This window comes from Eubalaena glacialis, chromosome 5 (assembly GCF_028564815.1).
Source record: "Eubalaena glacialis isolate mEubGla1 chromosome 5, mEubGla1.1.hap2.+ XY, whole genome shotgun sequence".
NCBI lineage: Eukaryota > Metazoa > Chordata > Mammalia > Artiodactyla > Balaenidae > Eubalaena > Eubalaena glacialis.
This window is the reverse complement of record NC_083720.1, coordinates 126,329,588-126,350,546: the sequence shown is the minus strand read 5'-3', so window position 1 is coordinate 126,350,546 and position 20,959 is coordinate 126,329,588. Positions and strand designations below refer to the sequence as shown.

Below are 20,959 nucleotides of genomic sequence, written 5' to 3'. Positions count from 1 at the left end.
TGTGTGGCTTCTGACCCCGAGGGGAGGGGCGGGGAGTACTGAGCAAGTGCTGGGCCAGTTGGCACCCTTGGGGTCCCGGCCCACCACATCTGGACCCTGCTGCATCACTTTTCTCTGTGGCGTCACTGTCACTGAATTGGACACAGCAGGAAGCGTTCACCCCAGTGTTGACCGGGGGCCTGCTCAGCGGGTGCAGGAGACAGTGGGCAAGGCAGGCAGGGCCCGCCGCCAGGAGGGAGGGTAAGTGAAGAGGGGCGTGCAGGGCACAAAGGGCTCCCAGGCTGATGGCTCTGGGCAGGGGTTGGACGCAGGGTCAAGAGGTCGGCCAGCTGAGTGGGGTCTCAAATGGTCGGGATAAGGAGAATGGGTGTTCTGGGGAACGTTAGAGGGTTTAAACCAGAGGAGTGGCATGACCTCTGTTACGTGGAGATGACCCGTGGGAGCCGAGGCCGGCAGGGAGGCACGTGGCAGGTGGAGAGGCCCCAGGAAGCTGGACTGACTCCAGGTCTCTGGCTGGAGCTGCCAGGTGGGTGCAGGGCGTGGGCGGGGCAGTTTCCCAGCGGGGTTCAGGGCGGGACGGCGGGATGGGAAGGTCAGGAGACGATGTGGTGCGGGAGCGGACGCGGAGCGCCAAGTCCCTGCTGTCCTGGGGACAAGCCACGGCCACAAACGACTCGCTTTCTCCTTGTCCGGTCAAGGTGCTGGCTATTGATGATTTAGGGAGTTTTGTACCCACATTATTTTATCCTGACCCTGACTGGAGCCCTGGTCTGTCTGGCTGCCAGGCCATCACTCTGACCCCCTCACTCTAGGATGACCTGTCGTGAGGACAGATGGTAGGGGCGGTGCGGCTGTCTCCGGCCTGGTGGCTTCCTGGGACCTTTGGAAACTTGGCAGCATGCCCTTCATCCCTTACCTTTGACCTCCTCTTTGCATTCCAAGTCTTGGGTGTCGCCTCTGCCATCAGGATTGATGATGCCTGGCACCTCCACCGCCCCCCTGAGCCTGCACTGTGGGAATGTGGTTGTCCTCGTCTGGCCCCTGGGTGGGTAGGGAGGGCGGGGGTCCTGCCTCCTTCGGCTCAGTGCCCTTGGCTCCTGGAGCTCAGCCTGGCCTGGGGCCAATGCTCAGTAAACGTCTGCTGGGTGAGTGATGAGGGGCGAGGTCCATGACCCCCGCTTGGGCCTGTGGGAAGCTCGGACCTCCTGCCCGGGACCCCCGCCTTGGAGCTTAGCCAACCCCTGGAAAAGGCGGGGTCGCAGGGATTGTCCTTCCTGTGTGTTCATGAGAACCAGAGTCAGCATCACGAAGGCTGCTGGGACACCCCCTGGTGCAAGGTGACCCAGCCGCCCACAGCGATGAGGAGGACACGTGGGATGCCCTTGGGTTCTTATCACCGTTCCCTTCACCGCAGCCCATGTGGTGGGTGTCAGGAGAGGACCAGGGACTCTAAGGCCCAAGACCTTAGGGAGCCTAAGGCCTTGTCCAGGGCCAGCGAGTGAGGCAGCGGAAGGGCAGCAGCCCCTAGAGACAGGGGTACGGCATCACAGTTCCTGTGTGTTTCAGATCGTGCTCTTCTTTTAAGAGCCTTTGGCGTGCGTTCAACAATTTAAACAATGTGCTCCAGCAACTCTGGATCTCAGCAGTTGTGGAAAATGGAAGCCGGCTTCTCTCTTGCTCTCAGCCGTCTCTGGGGAGCTGGCAGAGCCCTCAGGACTTCTGGGAAGGGACGCCTGAGGCTCCCCAGCCCACGGCCCTGGGGTGGGTGAGGAGTGGGAGCATGACTTGCTCACCACCCACCTTTGTCTGTTTCTACTCAGAACCTGCTCAGATCAGGGAGGTGAGCTTGGCAGTTCAGTCTCCAGGCCAGGCGTGTGCTGTGTTCCAGGCCCTGTGCAAGGATTTGGGGAGACAGAGATGAAAGCTTGAGACTATTCCCTTGTCGGTCCCCTGTCCATCCCTCCATCTGTTCAGCATTTGCTGAGCTGTGTCTGACACTGGGGGATGGAGATGGGTCAGACCTGCGGGACACAGATCATCTCCGTAAAGGCTGGTGGGACTGTGAGAGACGCAGGAAAATGGAGATGGGCTGTGCTGGGGGGAGGGGACAGCATCCTGGGGACTCTCCTCCCATTTCATGACAAAATGAGCATCATTTACTAATGCGGTGTGGTGGATACAAGTCTCTCAAATGCGTGGGATCCGCAGGAGATAAATAGTATAAAGGAGGGGGTGTGCTGGTCCTCTGTGGATCCTCGCAGATGTGAGGAGCCTACCCAGGGCCATGCAGCTCTGCTATTGTTTTGTGATTGATAGAAAGACTTTCAAAAATGAGCTAGAGTCGGGACACTCTCGGTTGCCGGTGATGTTGAAACCCGATGTAAATTAACATAAGCAAAAAAAAAAAAAAAAAAAAAAAAAAAACAGGGTATGGGGCTTCCCTGGTGGCGCAGTGGTTAAGAATCCGCCTGCCAATGCAGGGGACACGGGTTCGAGCCCTGGTCTGGGAGGATCCCACGTGCCGCGGAGCAACTAGGCCTGTGTGCCACAACTACTGAACCTGCGCTCTAGAGCCCGCGAGCCACAACTACTGAGTCCGCGTGCTGCAACTACTGAAGCCCGCGTGCCTAGAGCCCGTGCTCCGCAACAAGAGAAGCCAGTTCAGTGAGAAGCCTGTGCACCGCAACAAAGAGTAGCCCCTGCTCGCCACAACTAGAGAAAGCCACGCACAGCAACAAAGAACAAAAGCAGCCAAAATAAATAAATCAATCAATAAATAAAATAAATTTATTAAAAAAAACAAAACAAAACAGGGTGCAGGGGATTTGTTAGTTCCGTATGTCTGCACAGTGTAGAGTATCCAGGGACTCAGATGACATGATTGGGAATCTGCCCCCAGCTCTGCTTTCCTGCGTGCCCTCACTCTCAGGTGGGCTTCCCCCGGGGCAGCCCTCGGGCTCCAAGCTGGTGTCTGTCAGCTGAGATCCAGCAGAAGGAAGAGACATTGCCCAGCAGCCAGCACAGACCCCACTGTCCTGACTTGGGTCTGTGCCCCTCCCTGAACCTGCTGCTGTGGTCAGGGAGATGGATGGGCCATGTAGGCTTGCTGCACCCACCCTGTGAGAGTGGAGGAGGGTGGGTCCCCAAAGGGGACATCAGGTTAGGGTTAGGAAGAGGCCAGGAATGAGGGTCAAGCCTGCAGAGAGCTCGTGTGTTCAGTGGCCCTTGGTGTCCCCGCTGACGCAGCCAGCTTCTGGTGGTGTTCTTTATGTGAGGGTTTCTCCTTAGATGGAAAAAGACAGAACCCCCTGATTGGTCTGCAGCATGAGCCCAACATTTGAGTGGTTGTAGACCTATTTCTGCCAGTGCCAAATGGAAAGCAGAGTAATGAGGGAGGGGAGGTGCATGTTTCAAAGAGATTCTGTATATTGAAGAGACTTCTTGAGATGTCAGGCTATGGACAATGTCTGCGAAAAATTAATCACGGACAGAATAATCTTTTTAGCCAACAGATCTGTGCTTGAAGCTTCCATATTCTGATATAATAAAAAGGACCTTGGACTTGTGAATTTAGTTAGTCAAGAAAAGAGCTGTGAACTCCGAGAGGTGCCTGGTGTTGGGCTGGGAAGTGTGGCCTCAGTGAGCCAGGAAGGCCCTGGGGTCAGCCGAGAGGTGGGATGTGGGGAGGGGAAAGGAACGCACACTGGGAACGCCAACTCTGGACCAGGCACTTAATACGAAGTGTCTCATTCTTCATAAACCGTCCTACTGGATGGATATTGACGATGGGATTGAAAATGACTCTCGCTTGGTCATGCGGCACTTTGACGCTAAGGGTAGATTCACACGCAGGTCAGATTTCTCTACACACACACCCTCCTTCCCTGCGAGCCCACCCTTCCCATTTGTTCTCTTTAGTCTGAACCCTTGGCCAGAAAGTTCATTCCCGCCCTTGCTGAAGGGGGTGACAGCAGCCGAAGGGAGAACTGACCTTGATGACTCAGGAAGCACCAAGATCTGGGGCCACGGGATGGGGTGCACGTCCTGGGCCCTGAAGCCATCGCTGGGTTAGGTCCCTGGGACCTGGGCAAGGAAACCCAGCCTGAACTGCGCAGGGAGAGGTATCATCATGTTTGCAAGCTGTCCACCAAGAGGGTCTCAGTATAGGTGCCTGACCTGTGGGTCTCGTTAAGAATCCTCCTTTTGAGCCGTCCCCAGACACCCCCGCCCGGCCCCCGTGTCCTCTCCAAACTGGGTGTGACCTCTCTGCCTTTGAGCCTCCTAGGCTACGTCGCTTTAGGCCCCTGCCCTGCTGTCTCCCCCTGGGCTCCTGGGTGCCGTAGACTTGGGCACCCTGCACACAGGGGCCGGCTCTGAGCCTGGCGGACCTGGTTCTGGGAAAGGCTTGGATGAAGGGGTAGGGAAAGCTGGTCATCCGGTGGGTGTTCCTGGGGACTGTTCATGTTTCCCTGAATTCTGCCTTCTGTTTCCAGAAATGTCTAGAGAGCAAGAGTCTGTTAATCCCAAATAGGCACCTGCTAAGGTGGGGTGTGGCAATGGCTGAGGCAAGGTGTGGTGTCGGGCATAGGCCCCGGGTATTGGTTGCTTAAATCAAAGAAAGGGACTGGTAAAAAGTGATCTTTTAAAAAAAACTTTTTGTTATGCTACCCACTGCAGGAGAGGTTGTAGTGAAATCGATGAAGTTACGTGATGCTTTTGTAACTTAGGATAGCTTTTTACAAAGAAAATATAGCATGAGCTGTATGACGTTTGGACCCTTGGACCTAGTAATTCACCTGAAGAACCTATGCTGGGAGAATGACCCCCCCAATAAAAAATACACCCACAGAATGGTTTGTTGGCACCGTTTTATAAAATTAGGGAGTATGGGAATAACCTAAAGGTCCGATGGAGAGGAGAGGCCCAGAACCCTGATGGGATTTCTGAGCCACTGAAATGGTACATTTCACTGCAGAGCAACATGGGAAATTGGTTGTGATTCACTACTTTATATATATATATACCCCAAAATGTGTGTACCGTGATTATGACCTCCAAAAATCAGTCGTGTGTATAGACGACAGTCTTGGAAAACATGAATTTGGTTTGTTTATTGGGGTGCTGGGCATTGGGGTGCAGGTTCTTCAGGTCAGGGGCTTTTGAACTTGAGCGCTCAGATCTTTCTAGAACTTCGTTCAAGCCTGAGCTCAGCCGCTCTGGCTGCAGTGAGCTGAGGGGGCGACGGTGGTTACTGGTGCCCCCCTCTGCCCCTTGTCTCCCACCATGAGCTCTGAGCAGCTACTGGAACCGCCCCCTGGCAGCTCTGTGGTCCTTGCTCCCAGGAAAGCAGCTTCCTGGCACGTTCTCTCTGCATCTGCTGTCACGCTCTTAACCTGGGGCTGAAGTCTGTTCCTGCCGTCCCCTCGCCTCCTCAGACAAGTGACAAGGACCAGCTTGGTGACAGTCCATCTGCTTGTTTTCCTGTGTTAAAGGGCCTGCGAAGGGAGATGTGGGCACCCCCTTTGAAGAGGTCCTGGAGAGGGCCAAGGCTGGGGACCCCAAGGCACAGACGGAGGTGAGCCCTGCTATCCGCGGGAGACTCAGGCCGCGGCCTGCAGCGTGGTGGGTCTGGGAGAAGCTGGTGCCTGCAAGCTGGGAGCTGGGAGCCGGCCTGACTGTGCCCGCCGTGTGCCAGGCCCCCGTTTGTTGCGTTTCCGTGTTCATGGTGTGTTTGTTTCTTCCCTCCGCCCCCTGGGGAGCACTATGTGTTCACCTCCTCTGTCCAGCTCCCACCTGATCTTGGGCATCACCTCCTCTGATACCATCTCTGCTTCCTGCCTGTCCTCATGCCCCCACCCCCTCTCTCATCTCATCAATGGGGGAGGGGTCCCGACACCCCCCTCTGGCTGGGAGCACCGGGCGGAGAGGGAGAGGGAGCCCGAGGTTGCCCAGCTGCGGGGAGCAGGTCAGGGCAGGACGTGGAGTGGGAGCCCGGGCGCTGTGCATGGAGGCCGCTGCAGCACGTGGCGTGACGGGGTCCTGCTTGCAGGTGGGGAAACGCTACCTGCAGCTTGCCGGCGACGGGGATGAAGAGGTCAACAACTGCACTGCCGTCGACTGGCTGACCCTCGCCGCCAAGCAGGGCCGGCGCGAGGCCGTCAAGCTTCTCCGCCGGTGCCTGGCGGACAGAAAAGGTGGGTCAAGAGGCCTGGGGGGATGCATGAGGTATGCCGTGCTGCTTTGCTAAATTAACAGCTAAAATAGCAACAGGAAAACTTGGTGCTGGCAGTGCTGTTGAGCAACGAGTGTGGTTTCCGTTATGCCAGTGGCTTTGCCATTTAGACATTTTTGGAGTATAACATGGGATATTTAGGGAGTGAAGCCATTTCATCCTCTTTAACTTGTGGCGGTGTCTACAGGGAGATACCCTCTGGGTTCTACTCCAAACTGAGGAGTAGATCCTGGAGCCAAGTTGGAGAACATGACGGGGGCCTGAGGTCAGAGTGGCACTTTCTGAACTGACTTTCCATCCAGTCTGAGCCGAGAAGCTGGGGACCATGGGCCAGTGAAGACCCGCTCAGGCTGACACTCACCGCCAGGATGGGTCTGGGTGTTGGGGGGGGGGGCAGTGATGTGTAGCCTGGCCACGTGTGGACACTTACTAGGTTATCCTGCCCAAGGGAAATGGCTCGTTCCTGGTGTCAGGGAAGAGTGTTTCCTGAAGGTTTAAACCTCAGAAGAAAGATGAAAGTGTGTGTCAGAAAGGGACCTTTTTTCCCTCAGATTGTAGAAGTGTTTATTGTTATCAAAGAAAACTTGAACTGTATAGAAAACATAAAGATAGAAATTACCCATCACGTTGAAACCCAGAGAGAAGTGCTCTGTAGTTTGGTATTTTTTTCTTCTGGTTTTGCATTGTAATGTTTTAAAGTAGCATTTATTATATAGAATCTACTCTCTCTGGACCTTAGGCTGATGCCTTTGACAACTTGGAATGGTCATATTTTGCTAGCCAAAATTTCTCACCAAACCAGCTTCCCCGTTCCAGGGCAGGCAGGATGGCCTCTCACTGGCCGATCGAGTCGATGCGGCCCGCACAGCTCACTGTTGGAACCAGTGGTTCCCAGAGGCCTTGAGGGAGCCAAGGCAGACCCGAGGACCAGAGGGCATGTGAGGGAGGGGGCCAGGCCTCGTGCGACCCACACCCTCCATGTTCTCACAGTTGAGTGCTTACCGATCATAAAAGAAACGTGGGCTCTGGTGGAAAGTTGCGGAGATGTTTCAAAGGAGAAAAAACCCAATCCTCCATCCCTAGTCTCGCTGCCCTCTGGAAGGGCATGCTGACGTCCAGGTGGCTGGGGAGCAGGGGGAAAGGCAGCTGCTGATAGCCCATGAGACCTGCTCCCGGTCTCTCCATGGGTGAGTCTTGCCTACCTGGGAAAGGGCCGTCTGTGCAGGGACACAGTTGCTCCTGGCTGCCCTAGGAGGGGCCGGCGCTGTGGACGCAGGGATGCCCCACTCTTGCACCCGGGCCGCTCACTGCACTGAGACTGACCAGGGTCTGAGACCGGCTCTGCCTCTCTGACTCGGTGGCCTTGGCAATCCAGGCCGCCCCTGTGTGCCTTGGTTTCTCCATCTGTAAGGCGGGGACGGCAGCATCCCACCAGAGGGTCCTTGTGAGGGTGCAATGGGGAGGGGAGCAAGCCAGGAAGATGGGGAGTCCTTGCCCAGCACCAGGCCACCATGGCCACTTGGTGAGTGTCTGCTGAAAGACCAGGCCGAGCCGCCCACCGGCCGGGACTTTGGCCAGATGCCCTTTTGGTCAGATGTTTGTTTCAGCCCTGGTGACAAAGGTGCCTGCAAAGCCGCTTGCAGGAATCCCTTCCCAACCCCCTCAAGCGGGGTGGCCAGGGCCGGGGCGTCGCTGACGGCTTCTGGGCAGGTGAGGCGAGGGCTCTGATGCCTCCCCTCTCTCAGGCATCACCTCCGAGAACGAGCAGGAGGTGAGGCAACTTTCCTCCGAGACTGACCTGGAGCGGGCCGTGCGCAAGGCGGCCCTTGTCATGTACTGGAAGCTCAACCCCAAGAAGAAGAAGCAGGTGGCCGTGTCGGAGCTGCTGGAGAACGTGGGCCAGGTCAACGAGCACGGTACGCGGCCTTGCTGTGCGGCCTCCTGGGCCTTTGTGTTGGAGTCCTGGGGGCTTCCCGATGGGAGCCGAAGCGCGGGCTCCAGGCACCTTCTTGTGGGGACCTCACAGGTGTCCTGTAAAGCCGGGGAGCATCCTTCCTGGGCATCCTCCTGTTCCCAGGGTCCCCGCCCTGAGCTGTGCCCTGAGCTCTGGCTCAGTCCTAGGTCTGGGCGCCCAGCAGGCCCTTCCCCTGGTGCTACCGTGATTTGCTCTGCGCCTTGGGGTTTCCTCCCCTCCTGCCCACAGGCAGAGCCACAGGCCTTGTTCCAACGGTGTCCTGCTCTTCCTGAGGGACAGGGAGTGCGGGGAGGGTGAGAGGTGTGGGCAGGGACCTAGGTCCCCGAACCCCCAAGAGGCTCTCCAGCGCAGACCTCATCGCCAGCCTCTGCAGTCCTCCCCACCTCCTTCTAACTCAGCTTTCCGCAAAGGGCACGGGCAGCAGCCGGAAGGACAGATGGGGCAGGAGAACGGGCGTCCCTGACTGGGTGTGGCCTCTCCATTTCCCTGGGTTGGTGGCACGGGGGGTACCTGACCCTTGTGACTTCGTTACCTCGGGGAGCCCCTGCCTCCCGCTGTTCAGAAAATGACTCTCTGCCCAGGGCTTCGCTCAGCCTTCTCCGGCCCCGAGGGGTAGATGCTGGGGGCTGGAGCTACCTGCCGACCCATCAGAGAGGACTGCTGGGTGGGCACCGCTGCCTCTTCTCCGGGGATCTCAGGGCAGGACTCCTGTCTGACCTGCCCCTCTGGGACGAGCAGAGGTGGCCGGGTGGCAGCACCCGCAAGAGGCGTGCTTGACTGGACAGGCTCGGCTGCCCTGTGTGGAGCCCGAGACCCTGTGAGGCCTCAGCGCCACCCACATGTGCTGCCCCCGCCCCCACTGACCACTTCCACTCGGGGCTCCCGTGGCCTCTCTCAGTCCCAGTGCCCCTCCTCTCCCGTTGTCACTGTCTGCACTCTGGTCCAACTCCTGCCCGCCCCGCCCCTGCAGAGGTGCACCTCGGAGCCCGGCGCGGGAGAGCTGGGTGAATGCCTGCCAGGTTGGGGGTGTGGCGGTAGGGGCGGGTGCTTCCTCCTCCAGGGGAGCATCACGCCAAGTGACGACGCTAGCAACAAAGGCGTATGGGGACAGGCAAGGCTGACCGGAGGGTGTGGTGTGTCCAGTGCCAAGGCCGTGCCCGTACAGGGGATGGGTTGTGCCTTGTGGGGCCTGAGTCACCCTTGGGGGCGGAAGCTGAGAGGTGACAGTCCCGAGGGGTGGCCCTTGCACTGCCCTCCAGGGCTGCGTGGAGGCACCAGGCCCTGCAGTCCCCGGGGCACACTGGCAGGTTTCCGGGGGGCTGCAGGGAATGGGGCGGTCAGCATGCCCCGATTCTCAATCCGCTCTGTCCCCTGCAGACGGAGGGGTGCAGCCTGGCCCTGTCCCCAAGTCGCTGCAGAAGCAGAGGCGGGTGCTAGAGCGCTTGGTCAGCAGCGAATGTGAGTACGGCCGCCGGTCCTGCGCTTGCGACGCCTCTTGCCGTGCTGTTTCTCCCACCACCCCGCGCGCCGTGCCTGCGCCCTCCTGCCAGTCCAGGCCTGGCCTCCAGGGTCTTGGAGGCGTGATGGATTTTCAGTCCCTTTGGGGCTGTTGATTGGGTGTCAGTGTTGTGGGCTCTGGGGTCTGGACCCTGCCCACTGGGAGCATGCACTCTGGAGGGACAGGGAGGGCAGCATGAGAGTCCCTGCAGGACAGCGAGCTGCCGGGGGCCCGAGCCAGCGAGGGTGAGGAGGCAGCTAGCCCTCGGAGGGCACCGGGGGGGTGCTCCAGGCCAAGCAGATGTCACAGGCAGAGGCCTGGGGGCACCCAGCATGGGCTGTGGGGAGGTGGGGGATAGAGGGCAGAACATGGTGGGCGGAGGTAATGAAGGTTTGCCCGGCACACAGTAGGCCCGGCACACAGTAGGTCCTCAGAGGATGCGCGTTGACTGGAGGGGTTAGTAGGGGGCTGGGCCGCAGGGCGTCAGTGCTGTGAGGAGCCAGGGCCGAGGGAGGGAAGGGGTCACAGGGGCACTGGCGGTGAAGGTGGCCGAGGAGTCAGCATTGGAGCTGGGCTCAGGCAGCCCCTAGGCTTGAAGAGCTAGGGAGGGGGCCGCTTCGGGGGAGGGACAGCACATCACCAAGGCGAGGAGGAGGCCATTGGCAGGCCTGTCTGCCTCTCTCCTCCCATCGTCTGGGCCCAGGGAGGGGTTTGCCTGGCCCAGCCAGCGTGCCCCTGCTCGCCTGGCCACGCGGGGTGGCAGTGCTTGCAGTCTCGCAGACCCCGTGTGTTCTCTCCTGTGCTTTAGCCAAGCGCTACATAGCACTGGACGACTTCGTGGAGATCACCAAGAAGTACGCCAAGGGCGTCATCCCCGCCGACCTGTTCCTGCAGGACGATGACGATGACGAGCTGGCAGGCAAGAGCCCCGAGGACCTGCCCCTGCGCCTGAAGGTGAGCGTGGCTGGAGGCGCCCGTGGAGGGCTCTCAGCCCGGACCGTGCCCCTCTGCGCCCCCCAGCGCTCCCTGGGAAGCTGTAGGTGGGGGGCCTCCGGGACTGTGTAGCTTGTCCCTGCGGAGGCCCGTCCTGCAGGGACGTCCCCATAACTGCGTAAGGACGCGTCCTTGTGAAGGGAGGCCTTTCACGTGCGCTCAGGCTCTGAAACCAAGGGCACTGTCAGGGCGGGCAGGTTCAGTGGGTGATGGACAAGCGCAGGCACCTTTTCATCTTTCCCTGCCAAACGCCATTGGGGGAACAGGATGCCGTGCACTGGAGGCTGCCTTTCACTTAGACTTTGTCGTTTTGAAAAATTATCCGTTTATGGCACAGAGTGGAGGTCAGTTCCTCGAAGATGCCTTTTCCCTAAAGCAGAGTGCTGTGTTCTGGCGGCCAGGAGGCCCCTGCAGTGGTGCCTGTTTATCTGGATCTGCAGGGGCTCGGGGAGCAAGCCGGGTGTGGTGCGGAGAGAGTTGCAGGGAGGTGACCGAGGGCCGACCTGAAGGGGGGAGCGTGCGCTTACACCGTTGGCCAGCGAGCAGCAGTGACATCAGGGAGCGAGGGAGGCTTATCCAGACGCGTGCCGACAGCCAGGAGTGGCCGCTTGTGTGCCCCTGGTGTCACAGCTTTTGTTTTCCTGGTCACGTGGTTGTGACTAAGGGCGGAGATGTACAGTGTGGCCACACCGCCCTTCGCCAGACTTCCCCCAGTTCAGCTCACGGGCTTGAATTAGTTGTGTCTATATCTCACTTTGCCGAGAACACCAGGATTTACAGAAGTCTGGCTATCTGGCCCCAGACAGGTCCATCACCACGACTGGCCAGGAGGGCCCCGGCCAGCACAAGGGCCTCTGACCAGATGAAGTGTCACAGAGGTCCTGGCGTTAGTCACGCAAGAATCTGTCAGGTTCTGTGCATCCCCAGCTGCCTGGGAACGTGTGTGAGCTGCCATCAGCGTGGTAGAGTGGGCTGTGGGTGTGCGAGCGGGGTCGGGGCTGGTGACAGGAAGTGTGCTGACGTGTCGCCGTCCCAGACGCAGCGCAGTGTAAGCTCCGTGCTGGGGCCTGGATATGGAAGCTCAGAAAGCTGCCCTCGGTGGGTGGGGAGGCCGACTTGGAAGCAAGTTCCACAGAGATGCTGCAGCCCAGAGAGGTGGGTGGGAAGGCCACGCTCAGGACCAGCGAGCTGAGTGAGAGTCCCTGAGGGCAGGTAGGGTGTCCAGGGTGAAGGTTCTGAGACGCGGGGTCGGGATGGCCCAGGAAGCCAACCAGGGAGGTCATGGCTCTTATTGAAGGCCCACTCGGAGGCAGGCCTGGGCTAAGTGTGTTCACAAATGACATTAGTTTTCTTATTAAAGTGAGCGAGGGAAGGTGGAGCATTTTCTGTGGTTCTTCGCAAAGAGGAGGTGCTCCCCAAATGCCAGTGAGGGTCAAAGGTGAAAGGGTAGTGGGAGAAGACCCATGGGCCAGGTGGTCCTGGCCTGGACATCGTAGTTTGCATTGTTCTGGCACAATTACTAATAATGCCTGCTTTCAAAAGCATCCTGGTTTGGACAGCAAGTTATGTTACCCTCCTTACTGGTAACAAGCTCAGTGCTGTAAGATATCTGAAAGTCCTTTTTGGGAAAAAGAGATTTAAAGTATTCCGAAAAGAAATAAGGCTCTTTTTTTTTTTTTTCAGTTTTTGAAGTTGTCAGAGCACTTTGATTCTTTTACAGTTTGTCTCATTAAAAGCCTTTGGAAAAAGAGAGAATGAATCATAGCAGGTGTCTCCTGGAACTAAAAGCTGTTCCAGCCTTTATTAGTCCCCTGGAGGACAGAGAAAGGACGCGTGCCTGGGGAGTCCTCCGCACCCCAGTGGGAAGTGCCAGATGCCTCTCTGCGAGCTGACGTGACCTCCAGGGACGTTCCAGGCTCCGAGCTGCCTCTTCTCAAGCCTTTGGTGACAGATGAAACCTTCTTAAAGATGAATTCAGGAATATTTTAAAGTCATAATGTTTTTGTATTAAATTATTGAGAATCTAGCACATGAACATTCACTGAGGTCCGAGCAGAGTCTAGTTGAGATGAACTTGCCTCGACCTGCTGAGTGAGCGGTGGGTTCCTTGGTCGGCTTCCCCAGTTGTAAAAGGCTGTTTGCTCGGTTTCTCACATTAGCCGAGCGACTGGTGACCACAGCCCTGGCCAGGTTGCCCTTTCCTGTGCTTTCGTGAACTGACTCCCTACTCTTTTTTTTTTTTTTTTTTGGCCGCGCTGCGCAACATGCAGGATCTCGACCAGGGATCGAACCTGTGCCCCTAATAGCGGAAGCGCAGAGTCCTAACCACTGGACCACCAGGGAAGTCCCCCTACTCATTTTTTAAAATTTCTCTCCTGCTCAAAGAAAAGTTCATTTTAATTTGTTTGGGCTTTCTCTACAGAAAAGGTTTCTAGTCTCACAATTTGGTGGGGCCCCAAGAAGTAGGGCTTGGGTAGAAGCTACAAGGGACAGAATTGGGACCTTAAAAGGAGAGAACTCCTGGCATGGTGGCCCAGGTGCCTCACTGTGCAGGCAGAGGCTGGCACCATTGGACATCAGGTTCTAGAAGCTTTGTGTCTTTTAAAGGTCCTCTCAACCATGTGATTTTGTGGCCTCATGGGCAAAAAAAAAAAAAAAAAAAAAAAATAGTGTGAATCGTTTTGAGCATTAGGACAGGATTTCAGATTAGTTTTAAGGTCCCAGCTACTTGGGTACCTCCAGGCTAGCTCCCCCAAAGCTGTCCGGTGTTGGTTGTGTAGAGAGAGAACGGCTGTGGGCACAGCTGCCCTGGGGCGCCTCTTGTCTGTCTGGTTAGAAAGGCCCTGTCCACAGGGATTAGCCGAGAGGCCGTGACTGACGCACACGCGGGCTCTTTCCATTGCTGTTGCATTTCAGCTGGTGGGTCTGGCTTTGGGCCGAAGGGGCCCCTCCCAGAGGAAGCCGGAGCCAGAGGCACTGATTTGCTGTCTGGCAAGTGTCAGAAATTCCCACCAAGGCTAACCTTATGGCGTCTGACGTCCCCTAGTGCCGCCTCCAGATGGGGTGAGTGCTGTGTCTGCTTTTGGGAAGCTGGCCCCAGTGAGCTGGGGGAGCCCTTAGTTGGTTTACTGGTTTGTTCATTTTCTTGCTCATTCTAAAACAGAGACTAAGTAGACCGTCACAAACACGTAAGGAGGAATGCAGCTCTGTGTACATGCGCGTGTGTGTCTGTAGACGTGCATGCACACACACACAGTCTCACACGCTCCTGTTTCCGCTGTGAGCCCGGGTCACCCTCATCTGGAGAACTCACTCTCCTGGCGGCTCCCGGGTGTCCTGGTCATCCTGAGTTGCCAGCCGCGGCTCTTGGGCAGATGACGGCCACACCGCAGTATTGTCACTCAGTTGTACACACCCAGGATCCCTGCCCCTCCTCGGCCCTCTGGTGGGTGGGGCAGAGCGAGTCTGTCCCCAGGGTGTGGGTGGAGGCTGTGCTGCCCACCTCACCCGGGCGCTGACAGGGCTTCGGGCTCTGGGCGCAGCTGGGCTTTGCTGCCCCCAGGCGTGGGTGACCTCTGCGAGGACCCAGTCCCTGGTGTGGTCCTCCTTGCCACCCTGAGTGAGCACTGGCACTGCCCACAGCTACTTTCTTTTTTCACCCCCTTCGGCTTCCCTCCCGTCTCCCTGGAGCCGGGGTGGGGCTGGAAGCCTCCGGGATTCTGTGCAGAGAACCAGGCCGATATGGGGGCCACCCTGGGTGGCAGAATCGCCCTCGCTTCCCTCACAGCCCCTCATTCGTCTTCTGTTAAGGAAAAGGCCGAGGGTTTCTGCGGCTCTTTGCAGTGAGCACAGGCCGGGGGAGTGGGACCCAAGGCAGGGAGCGGTGCTGCCCTTGAACGTGGCTGTGAGGGTTGTGCGTCTGTTCTGAGCAGTCGGGTGTGCAGGGGTGGGTGGTGCAGGCGGCTGGCGTCGGGCCTCCTGTCGCAGTGAAGACGCGCATCCGCCCGTCGCAGCTGAACCGTTTCCATTCACATGGCTGCCGAACTCTCCTTCCCGGAGTCCCCGCTCCCGCTCCCGGGATGGTCAGAGCCCAGCGTAGGCCGGTAAAGCAGCGGTTCCTCTCCCCCTTGGTGGGTGGGTGAGCAGCCGAGGCTCGGTGAAGTCCCCTCCACAGGGGTGGCTGAGACGCAGGCAGCCCGGTGCTCTGTCATCTTTGCAAGCGTGAGGCCCGTGGGGAGGGAAGAGGGGGCCAGGTGGGCTCTGCCAGGCGCCCCAGGTCTCGCAGGGAAGACCAGACCTCCTAAGTCTGGAGACCCTGGTGGACGGTTGGGAGTCAGGGGTGGGCGGGAGGGAGAGGCTGGGCCCTGCAGGATTGGGCGGGATCGAGGGAAGGTTCGTGAGACCACGTGGAGCATCGCCACCTGCAGAGGGTGTTACAGGTGGAAGGACCGTGCGGACCAAGGGCCCGGCCGTGGCTGAAACGGCGGGTGAGTTCACTTTGCCCGGAGCCGGGGGCAGTGAGGGTGAGCGACAGAGAGCAGTGACATGGCAGAGAGTGGGGCTCCCACCCTGGCTGCGTTCCAGTGCCCCTCCTTTGTCTCCACCCCTCCTCCCAGGTGGTCAGATACCCGCTGCACGTCATCATGGAGCTGAAAGAGTACCTGATTGATGTGGCGTCCCGGGCGGGCGTGCACTGGCTGTCCACCCTCGTGCCTACCCACCACATCAACGCCCTGGTCTTCTTCTTCATCGTCAGCAACCTCACCATCGACTTCTTCGCCTTCTTCGTGCCCCTGGTCGTCTTCTACCTGTCCTTCATCTCCATGGTCATCTGCACCCTCAAGGTTTTCCAGGACAGCAAGGCCTGGGAGAGCTTCCGTGCCCTCACCAGCCTGCTCCTGCGATTTGAGCCCAACCTGGACGTGGAGCAGGCCGAGGGGAACTTCGGCTGGAACCACCTGGAGCCCTACGTCCACTTCCTGCTGTCTGTCTTCTTCGTCATCTTCTCCTTCCCCATCGCCAGCAGGGACTGCATCCCCTGCTCGGAGCTGGCCGTCGTGTCCGTCTTCTTCACGGTCACCAGCTACATGAGCCTGAGCACCTCGGCCGAGCCCTACACCAGGAGGGCCCTGGTGACCGAGGTGGCGGCCGGCCTGCTCTCCCTTCTGCCCACCGTGCCCGTCGACTGGCGCTACCTGAAGCTCCTGGGCCAGACCTTCTTCACAGTGCCCGTCGGCCACTTCATCGTCCTGAACATCAGCATCCCCTGCCTGCTCTATGTATACCTGCTGTACCTCTTCTTCCGCATGGCCCAGCTGAGAAACTTCAAGGGCACCTACTGCTACCTGGTCCCCTACCTGGTCTGCTTCATGTGGTGCGAGCTCTCCGTGGTCATCCTGCTCGAGTCCACCGGCCTGGGGCTGGTGCGCGCATCCATCGGCTACTTCCTCTTCCTCTTCGCTCTCCCCATCCTGGTGGCCGGCCTGGCGCTGATGGCTGTGGTGCGGTTGGCCCACTGGTTCTTGTCCCTGGAGCTCACCAAGATTGCGGTCACCATGGTGGTCTGCAGCATCCCCCTGCTGGTCCGCTGGTGGACCAAGGCCAACTTCTCCATGGTGGAGATGGTCAAGTCCCTGACACGGAGCTCCATCGTCAAGCTTATCCTGGTGTGGATCACGGCCATCGTGCTCTTCTGCTGGTTCTACGTGTACCGCTCGGAGGGCATGAAGGTCTACAACTCCACGCTGACCTGGCAGCAGTACGGCTTCCTGTGCGGGCCGAGGGCCTGGAAGGAGACCAACATGGCCCGCACCCAGATCCTGTGCAGCCACCTGGAGGGCCACAGGGTCACGTGGACCGGCCGCTTCAAGTATGTCCGCGTGACGGAGATCGACAACAGCGCCGAGTCGGCCATCAACATGCTCCCGCTCTTCATCGGCGACTGGGTACGCTGCCTCTACGGTGAGGCCTACCCGTCCTGCAGCTCGGGCAACGTCTCCACGGCCGAGGAGGAGCTCTGCCGCCTCAAGCTCCTGGCCAAGCACCCCTGCCACATCAAGAAGTTCGACCGGCACAAGTTCGAGATCACCGTGGGCATGCCCTACAGTGGCGCCAACGGCACCCGCGGCCCCGAGGAGGACGACGTCACCAAGGACATCGTGCTGCGGGCCAGCAGCGAGTTCAAGGACGCGCTGCTCCACCTGCGCCAGGGCAGCGTCATCGAGTTCAGCACCGTCCTCGAGGGCCGCCTGGGCAGCAAGTGGCCCGTCTTCGAGCTCAAGGCCATCAGCTGCCTCAACTGCATGGCGCAGCTCTCACCAGCCAGGCGGCACGTGAAGGTCGAGCGGGACTGGCGCAGCACCGTGCACGGCGCCGTGAAGTTCGCCTTCGACTTCTTCTTCTTCCCCTTCCTGTCGGTGGCCTGAGGACGCGTCCTGTTGCAGGAGTGCCGGTGCATGTGGCTGCCAGGACCTCCCCCCACGGCCTCCCGGCTGAACGGCGCAACACTAACCAGTGTGTGTGTGTGTGTGTGTGTGTGTGTGTGTGTGTGTGTGTGTGTGTCCCCGCACGCATGCGCAAACGCAGGGCTTTGGAGACCATTTGTCACGTGTAGTCTGCTCACACCTCTGTGAATGGGCTGACTCCTTTGGCTCTGTCCGCTTCGACTGCCCAGTGTGGTTGGAAATGGCATGCACAGCCTCGACCCGCAGTCCTGACCTCTCCGTGTGCAGCTGGTGTGCCAGGCTAGACTAGGATTCCTGTGCCTGAGAAACACTTTACAGATGCTGCCCTCCCTGCCCTACCACCTCCAGGCACGCCCCGGCCCCTTTTACTTCCGTTTGGGTTTGTTATTTAAAGAACCAATAGTGCTGCTCCGTAAACTCAACGATAGCTTTTCTTATTTATTTGGTCACTGCTAAGCCTTGACAGCTGTTTGCCGATCCTGGGGGCCTGCAGAGCCGCTCTGTCATATGACCAAGGCCCTGCCTGATTCTGAGATCGGAGGCCACATGGGCAGAAGCCCCGAGCTCTGCATCCTGCAGCCTGCCTGCCTCGCAGCTCTCCTGTCTGGTGGGTAATAGGTGAGTTTGCGAGGGTCTCGCCTGAATCCACCGGGACTAGGAAATAGAAGGAACCCGGGGTGTCCCCTCCCAGTGCTCAGAAACGCTAAGCCATGTTCAGAACCAGAAAGCAGAAAGTCAGGGTCCTAAAGCAGCCGAAATAAAAATCTTTGATGAAATCCACTGTCCTTTTCTTTCTTTAAAAGAAGCCCTTTTTTTGTATGTGTAAGAGAATCAACAGGTGTCTACCCTTGTACTGAGTTACATACAAGTGCAGCTGGAGTTACAAAGAACAGAACTGATTCTCAGTGAGCGACCCCGACACTACTAGGCCGGGGGCCCCTGCAGTGTTTGCGCCATCACCCAGCTGTCCGCCCGGGTCTTACTAGGTGTGAAATGCTCATGGTCATGATTACCTGTGAAACTGAAATCACCACGGAGAGGGCACATACATGGTTATTCGTGGTTCAGTAGCTGTGTTGTTCAGCAGTGTGTTGCTTGTGAAACCGTATCCTGTATTCAGTGATGAACAATGATAATTCCATAGAATTATCATCAGAACTTGAGCCATCTAGGGGGGGCTAGAGCAGCTTGGGGTCCCTCAGCAAACTTAGCACCCTGGGCGCAGGTGCATGCCTGTCTGGGTCCCTTGGGCAGGGGGACATGTCTGTCTGGGTCCCTCCGGTCTTTGGTTTCTTCCCTGAGGTTGAGGACAGCCTGGTCCCCGCCTGCCCCCCGGTGGGCAGTGGCCCCCCACCCAGTGAGCTGCATGTCCAGTGCTTTGCTGTGGTCAGGAAACCTGGAGTTGTTCACACATCCTTTTGTGGTTTGGAGTTGACTCAGGGTGTGGCCACCTCCGTTTTGAAGACGCATCTCACCTTGGTGGGTGGCAGCTGCGTCCCTGCATTGCTAACTCTTCCTGTTTTGTCTTCCCGCCTGGTCTGGTCTGCCTGAAATCCCATGTTGGGAAGTGCTCAGGAGGATGGCATCCCTTTGTGCCTCTGGGTTTCTTCCCAGGTAATGAGATGAGGTTAAATGTCAGCCCCACTCCCCTCTCTGATCTGGAGGTTTGTGAGGCCGTGAAATGAGTTCACAGTTCAGCTTTGCCTCCCAGACTCCCCACTGATTGTCCAGAGGGCGAGGAAGCTGCCTGGCTTTCTGAGTGAATGCAGATGACCTCGTATCATCCTCACTGGGCAGGGGGCAGGTGCCGTGACAGCCCTGATCCACAGAAAACAGGTTCCGGGAGGAGATCACACCGAATGTGAGCAGCAGGGCCAGTATTAGACTGAGATCTGCCGGTGCCCTGTCCTCTGGGTCACGCTGTTATTCGGCTCCCCAGCAGAGCGCCTCCTTGGAGCAGGGGGTGGTGTGGTCTCACGGGGATTGCCCTGCATCTGCCATTCAGCCCCTGTCCCTAGGTCCCAGTGTCCTGATCTATAAAATGTAAGTCTGGGTTAGGTCAGTGGTTTGCAAAACTACTTAGCGATGAAACGCTGTTTAAAAAACCAAATGTGGGACTTCCGTGGTGGTGCAGTGGTTAAGAATCCGCCTGCCAATGCAGGGGACATGGGTTCGAGCCCTGGTCCGGGAAGATCCCACATGCCGCAGAGCAACTAAGCCCATGTGCCACAGCTACTGAGCCTGCGCTCTAGAGCCCGTGAGCCACAACTACTGAGCCCGCGTGCCACAACTACTGAAGCCCGCGTGCCTAGAGCCCGTGCTCCGCAACTAGAGAAAGCCCGCGTGCAGCAACGAAGACCCAACGCAGCCAAAAAAAAAAAAAAAAAAAAGCCAAATGTATTTGATCAGATGGGCCTTGCTAGGTTCCTCCCTGTTTACCACACTTAGTTCAGTACTTTACTACAGTTATCTATGGTGATAACTCCTTCCTGGAACAGGCTTTCTATCTTAAATATTTTAGGCAGTAAGGGTGAAATTCAAAGGTTCTTCCCGAGTCTTTTGGGTCTTGCTTCTTTTCAGCTGTAAATAATCCACATGCCAGAGTGGCACATCTTGGAGCAGCTTGCCCCGAACACACCCCCATCAGTCTCAAAAGAAAGTTTTACCAGAAACTTCTTTCACATTCTCAAGGAACAGATAATTGGTATAAACACCAATAAAGAATACAGAAAAGAGCAACTTTGGATGGAAGAATCTTAAAAGAGTTTATTGATGGTCTGATGTAACTTCCTCATAAAAATCAGTGTCCTCGTCCAAACCCATTTGTGAAGGCACACCTTTCCTTAGGATTTTGTTAGCAGCAGTGTTGCCTTTTTCCTGGTTTCCTCTTGAAACCAAGCAGAACCTTGTGGGGCTTCTAGCCACAGAAGCCTTTTTGTGTCCCCTGTCTCTTGTTTGTAGGAAATAGGTTTCAGCCTCCGTGACTTTCCCTAAGTTCCAAAGGGCAGGTTCAAACAGCTGTTGACCAGGGAAAGGAGGTGATGCAGAGACAAGGGAGAAGCAGTCAAAAAAACAATAGTGCAGCCTTGGGGCAGGGTCCTGGTTCCGCCTCAAAGGATACACAGAACAATATCTTTGAGCTCTTCTACAAAACTAAAATCCCCAACAAATGGAAGATGTTAAGTACTTGATGAAGCATTCTTCATTCCAGAGAAGGTCACAGTCTGACAACCTCAAGAACCAGAGAAGCTCATCAGGAGACTACCTGAGACCAGACTAAAGGAGTGCAGGCCCTGCACACACCCTGATAATAATCAGCAACCCCACCCTTGAACCATTGCTATAAAACTCCTCACCAAACCCCTGGGTTGGGACACACAGTTTTTGAGGGCACAAGCCTGCTGTGTCCCCCTTCGCCTGGCAAGGCAATAAAGAAATTCTTTTCTACACCCAAACAAACAAACAAACAAAAACAAATGTACAGAACTCCATGCAAAAACAGTGTTATTTGTAAGTTCAGGTGTAACCTATGCAACAGATGAGAATAGGAAGCCACCTGGCTGGTTTGAACCCCTCATCCCAGCTGTGTGACCTCGGGCAGATTCACACTTTCCAGGCCTCCGGTGCCTTTTCTGTAAATTGGGGATGTAACAGGGCCTGCCTCATCGGTTGTTTTTAGGATTAAACTAGTTACTTTTATTGCAGGGTGGTCACAACAGTGTCAGGCACTAGTAAATCTCAGTACACTTGTGAATGTTTTAAATGAAGTTAAGCATTCATGGAACTTTAGAACCAGT

The 20,959-nt window shown here is 57.2% G+C and overlaps 1 protein-coding gene across 1 annotated transcript in view; it reads left to right on the top strand.

The window, feature by feature from the left end:
* WFS1 (wolframin ER transmembrane glycoprotein) overlaps positions 1-17,938 on the top strand; it is a 28,069-nt gene extending 10,131 nt beyond the window's left edge. Inside the window, exons 3-8 of the mRNA XM_061192586.1 lie at positions 5,493-5,575; positions 6,050-6,194; positions 7,978-8,148; positions 9,585-9,665; positions 10,514-10,659; positions 15,315-17,938. Coding sequence (XP_061048569.1) covers positions 5,493-5,575; positions 6,050-6,194; positions 7,978-8,148; positions 9,585-9,665; positions 10,514-10,659; positions 15,315-17,123 — 2,435 coding nt within the window. The 3' untranslated portion in view covers positions 17,124-17,938. The remainder of the gene's footprint in view (positions 1-5,492; positions 5,576-6,049; positions 6,195-7,977; positions 8,149-9,584; positions 9,666-10,513; positions 10,660-15,314) is intronic.
* Positions 17,939-20,959: the final 3,021 nt, after the last annotated feature.